At 39.0% G+C, this 6000-nt stretch overlaps 1 protein-coding gene across 1 annotated transcript in view; it reads right to left on the bottom strand.

Annotated features, from left to right (window-relative positions):
• Positions 1-5358: 5358 nt before the first annotated feature.
• LOC136709952 (C-type lectin domain family 4 member F-like) overlaps positions 5359-6000 on the bottom strand; it is a 41008-nt gene continuing 40366 nt past the window's right edge. Inside the window, exon 7 of the mRNA XM_066685557.1 lies at positions 5359-5980. Coding sequence (XP_066541654.1) covers positions 5836-5980 — 145 coding nt within the window. The 3' untranslated portion in view covers positions 5359-5835. The remainder of the gene's footprint in view (positions 5981-6000) is intronic.

The raw sequence follows: 6000 nt of genomic DNA, 5'->3' as shown, positions 1-6000 counted from the left end.
TACACACCGGCTCTCTGTGCTCCTAGTGTTAAAATTGTCACTAGTCGAAGCTGATGTTGCCTTCCTTATTTATTTTTCCCCCTTCCACCTTAAAGGTCATTTTCGGAAGACGTTTGCTTCTTATTCTCCATTGTTCGTATTCAAATGTTTATCATCATCATCATCATCATTTTCTTCTCCGCTTCTCCATTTCAGGGTCGCGGTGGCAACAGGGCGAGCAAAGAAGCCCAGACGTCTCTGTCCCTTGCAACATCCACCAATTTCTCCTGGGGAATCCCAAGGCGTTCCCAGGACAGCCGGGAGATATAATCCCTCCAGCGTGTCCTGGGTCTACCCCGGGGCCTCCTTCCAGTTGGACGTGCCTGGTATACCTCCAGTGGGAGGCGTCCAGGAGGCATCCTGATCAAATGCCCAAACCACCTCAACTGACTTCTACCTTAAACCTGTCAGTATATGAGGCTAACACTGGCGTAATTCACTAGCTTCTTGTTTGAATTAGTAGATCCAACTTAAAAAGGGTAACTGTGATGATTGTTAGCTTTTAAAAAAAGTCTCTTTCCTCTTTGTTCATTAAACACCTTTTAATACCACTCCTTATATTCGTAAAAACACAAACCACAAATATTTTACCTTTTAATACCCTTTATTCCTCATGTACCTCTTATAAAACACGCACTACACTAACTTTAACTAGTTGTTAACAGGAGCTGTGTATGAGATAAATATATTCATCTTTCCTATTCATATTCATTAGTGTTGCACCTTGAAACCAGACAATCGCACCCCAATATGGTGCCCACTCCAAAAAGATTGTCATTTCAACCCATGAACAAAAAGGTACTCGGCAATGTGATGTCAGCTGCAACCCATTAATAAATGCGACAATATTATTGACAACAATATTATGTCAACACAGTGGATCATCTTGACTTTCTAACTTTACACATGGTGTTTTTTTATTTGGTCTTGTACTATGAAGTATTGTACATGTCTTTCTAAAATGTTATGTTGATATCTGCAGTGACACATGGATGAATTTGTTCAAACGAAGACTGGAATCTTCAAACATTAATTCCTAAAATCGAAGGTATGTAAAATTTTTGTGTGCATCCCCTCTCTCTCTCTCTTACTCAATTTTAGTTTTGCAACAATGTATATAATGTTTAAGGACAGTGAGTTTTCAGGTATAGACGATTTGTCTATACACAAAAAAAAACAAGGTTTTGTCTCGGTTTTGGCCTCCCATCCCCACACAGGTCACTGAAAATTGAGATTTTGCAAAAATGCTCTCCCAAGGTGGAGACATTTAAAAACATGGTTGTCACTGTGCTCACGTGGATGAGGAAAACTGAGACAGCACATCTGTCTTTGTCTGAAACACAAATAGCTCTTCACTTTCTCTATATTAAATTACATCAGTCATACACTACACTGTACACAAGCAGATAGCAATAGATTTCAGATTCCCACATATGAATAAATATAAATGATGTTGTATTAGGAATATATAATGCACTGTTAAGATTTAGATTCAGTAAGTTAATGACGTGCGTAGTGCAGTACATAAGGAGTATTGAGTGATTTGGGATTAAAACTCAGGCTTCATGGTGTTTTGATGTCTCGCTTAAAGGGAATGTCTACATTTGTTGGAAAACACAGTTCTCTCCGTTTTGTTTACATTCGTAAGTTTTGAGTCTTTTAAGGTAAAACGCCATGTTTGAGGGGGAGAAAACTGTAAGTTTTATTCTTTGTTTGAGTTACCACAGAAACACATTTGTAACTCGAGTAGTTAAGTTTTGTAGCGCTTTCGGTAATTAAATTCTTTACTCTCCTTTGCAAAATAATTTTTCTTTCATTAAAAGACAAGTGTCGTTTTTAATACTACACAACAGTTACCTTAAAAATCAGTGATGACCTTTAAATGACAACTATTTGGTACACAACACTTTAAACTTTTGTACGCCATATTGAGGTCTGTATAAAGCATGTATTTGTCCCCAGAGCACTGACCCGGAAAGTTTTGTTTTATATTTAGGTTTAAAATCTTTTATTTTTTAATCACATTTCTTTTTTTTTTTAATATATTTAAAAAATGTATTTTATTACCTCTACTCCTCAGCGTCTGCTGTGACTGTGAACAGGGCTATGCAAGAGTGGCTTAAGGACAACATTCATCCACCAAGCCATGTTAGACAATACATGAAGGTGACTGCAATCCATAGAGCTAATGGATAAGGGAGAATCGGACCAAAACAGTTGTAGAAATACTACAAGAATATCCACGTCTGTTGGACACCGCATATGGAGAGAGATTAGTCTCAAAATACTTTACAAATGTGTAAATGTTAAACACAAATTAAACACAAGTCATAAATATGTTTCACTGTTTACAAATGAACACGTCCCAATCTGTATCTCACAGTCTGCAGTTTGTACAAATACAGTTACATTCATAAACACACGTGTTTGTTTTTCATAGATATATCACAATTTTATGCAAAAATAAATACATTTGTTTAAATTTACATTGTAAATATTTGTAAAGTCAAAGTCTCGAATTTAAAATTTATTTGTGAACTGTTGAATCTGCGTTTGTGAATAGAGTCACTCACGTGTTTTCCGTGACGTGCATTTGTTCATTTCCTCTCTCGGGTTTTTGGATTTTGAGACTTTCCTCTCGCATTTCACCCGATCCAAATACAAATGCAGCCTGATCCACAAAAGTGGCCCGCAGACGAACAAGCCACCGCTAGTTCACCTGTATATATACTGGCAAAGTGTATATAGCCAGTTTGGAATACAAATATTAAAATGTTCTGATAGATGTATGTTTATTAGTCATGAGAAATGTGTGTTGAAACGTGCTAATTATACACTTTAATTAAAGGAGTAATCTTTAATGCTGACAGCAAGTGGTTAAAATGAGTAGTGCACTCCACATTCAGAACATCACCCACATCCTCATTTTAAAAGGCAGATGTTTTATTCACAATTTTTGTTTTCAAAAAGGAAAATATAGAGATATATTTGAAGCTGTTCCCTAGAAACAGAAAAAATAGATTTTTATGCTTTTGCAGCTGTTTTTCTTATGTAACGCATAATGAATGCATTGATCAATACATTCTTCTTGCTGGCCATAATCAATTTAAAGTCTGTCATGTTATCTAGTAACATAGACTCCTTAATATGTATTATATTAAATAATATACATAAGAGATGAAACAGCGCCACTTGATTTGTCTGTGACTTTTTTATTCTTATGGACTTTAGACAATGACATTTAAAGCATTTTTATTGTAAATGTGCGAACATGGGAATAATATCAGTAAAATATAATGTAAAGTTGGGATAAACATAACAAAGAAAGGCAACTGATACGCTATCAAAGCTAACATCTGTCCAAACATATCATTACTCTAAAAGCTTACAGGTGTCCAGGCTGTAGGCCACAAATGTGCAGGTGCTTTTTATTTCTGTTATATAGTACAAATGCTTAACCTATTGTGGGCTGTACCCTGGAATTCCATGTGAGTTAGTTTGTGATTTTGTAAATTTATTCACTCATTCATACATTAATTCAATTTCCTCTTTCCCACCTTTGCTCAACTTGTTTTCCTAGGTTGGAAGTAATATGGCTAAGTATTTAAGACATACCAAGGACACCAGGGAGCTTCCATATGTTCGGATGCTTGGGGACTGCAGTCGTTGTTCTCAAGCTTTTGTAATTCAGTGGACAAGCTCCGGAGCAGAGCACACTACTGAGAGCAGTGGATGTTTGCTTCAAAGCATTTTACGTATTTGACCTCCAATATCTTGTTGTCACTTATTAATTGTCTTTTCAATAACATTTATAACCTGAAGAAAAATAATTTGAACTTGTTTTTTGTGGACTTCTGGACTAGATGTGTCTCTTGGTAAATTATTTTGTGTTGCTTGATTCTCCTGTTGTCCGTGTGTATAAACAATATAAATACACTTTACATTTTATTTTTGAATATTTTAAATGTATAAAAATCTACAATATTTTGATAACTTGACTATTGTACGTATATCTTTTATTCCAGCTAGACACTGATTATATTTTTATTTGTGTTTGTTGGCTTACTAATAAAAATATTCTGGAATAATATTTGTGTGCATGCTTGCATTAAATTGATTAAAAATGAACCAACCCGAAGGTTGCCGTAACCCTACAATATAGTTGTTTTTACCCAATAGTGGGTCAATGTCAATAACCCAGCCTGTTGGGTTAAACTGGTAACCCAGCATAGCTGGGTTAAAATAACTAATGCTGGGTTTGTCCCTATTTGACCCAGCGCTGGGTTGACAAATTGAACCAACTTGGGTTATTTCAACCCAACCATTTTTTAGAGTATACTTAAGGTGGAACTGACTCTAAATTCAGGAGAGCGCTAACTGCATGACAGTAAACACAGAGCGAAAGTGCTACAAAACTAAACAGCTCGAGTTACACATGAGTTTCTGTGGGAATTCAAACAGTGAATAAACACTTACAGACAATTTACACTTCAGACACCAACAAGAAGGAATCTACCCGGAATCATTGGGCACAAGGCAGGAACACACCCTGGAGGGGGAGCCCGTCCTTCACAGGGTGACAGACACTCACACCTACGGACACTTTTGAATCTCCAATCCTCCTACCAATGTGTGGTTTTGGAGTGTGGGAGGAAACCAGAGCAGCCGGATTAAAACCACACAGACACAGGGAGAACACACCACACTCTTCACAGACATTCACCCGGAGGAAACCCACACAGACACAGGGAGAACACACCACACTCTTCACAGACATTCACCCGGAGAAAACCCACACAGACACAGGGAGAACACACCACACTCTTCACAGACATTCACCCGGAGGAAACCCACGCAGACACAGGGAGAACACACCACACTCTTCACAGACAGTCACCCGGAGGAAACCCACGCGGACACAGGAAGAACACACCACACTCCTCACAGACAGTCACCCGGAGGAAACCCACGCAGACACAGAGAGAACACACCACACTCCTCACAGACTGTCACCCGGAGGAAACCCACGCAGACACAGGGAGAACACACAACACTCCTCACAGACAGTCACCCGGAGGAAACCCACGCAGACACAGAGAGAACACACCACACTCCTCACAGACTGTCACCCGGAGGAAACCCACGCAGACACAGGGAGAACACACAACACTCCTCAGAGACAGTCACCCGGAGGAAACCCACGCAGACACAGAGAGAACACACCACACTCCTCACAGACAGTCACCCGGAGGAAACCCACGCAGACACAGAGAGAACACACCACACTCCTCACAGACTGTCACCCGGAGGAAACCCACACAGACACAGAGAGAACACACAACACTCCTCACAGACAGTCACCCGGAGGAAACCCACGCAGACACAGGGAGAACACACAACACTCCTCAGAGACTTGAACCCACAACCTCCAGGACCCTGGAGCTGTGAAAGAGACACTACCTGCTGCTACACTGTGACGCTCTGATACATGAAAATACAGTACATTGTTCCACACACTACACTGAGATCTAAACTCTACACTATAGTCTTAATAAAGGGGCTCTTTGAGGGTTCTTTAGTAAAGACTTAGGTCCTATTTAGAACCATGAGCACTTTCTACAAACATTTACCTCCTGAAAATGTTCATCAGATCAATATGTGACTGACTGGTTTAATATTGCACATCTTTGAAAAGGGTTCTCTGTGGGGCCACACATGTTTCTTCTGGACATTGTAACAATAGAGGATCCTTATTGTGGTGCTGTGTAGATCTGCTTTGAAAAACATTTTATTTTATCAGTGAAACACTCTTCTTTCACAGATCCACTGACGTTTGGAAGAACAAGACAAGTCATTCCAGGTTTTGTTTTCCTTAAAGCCCATATGAACACAATCTTCTTCTATTCCATTCCAGTTGTTAGGTTCTCCCTCAGCCCAGTATCTGAAACACACAGAACATGA

Source organism: Hoplias malabaricus, chromosome 11 (assembly GCF_029633855.1).
Source record: "Hoplias malabaricus isolate fHopMal1 chromosome 11, fHopMal1.hap1, whole genome shotgun sequence".
Classification (NCBI taxonomy): Eukaryota; Metazoa; Chordata; class Actinopteri; order Characiformes; family Erythrinidae; genus Hoplias; species Hoplias malabaricus.
This window is presented reverse-complemented; position numbering and strand designations above follow the sequence as displayed.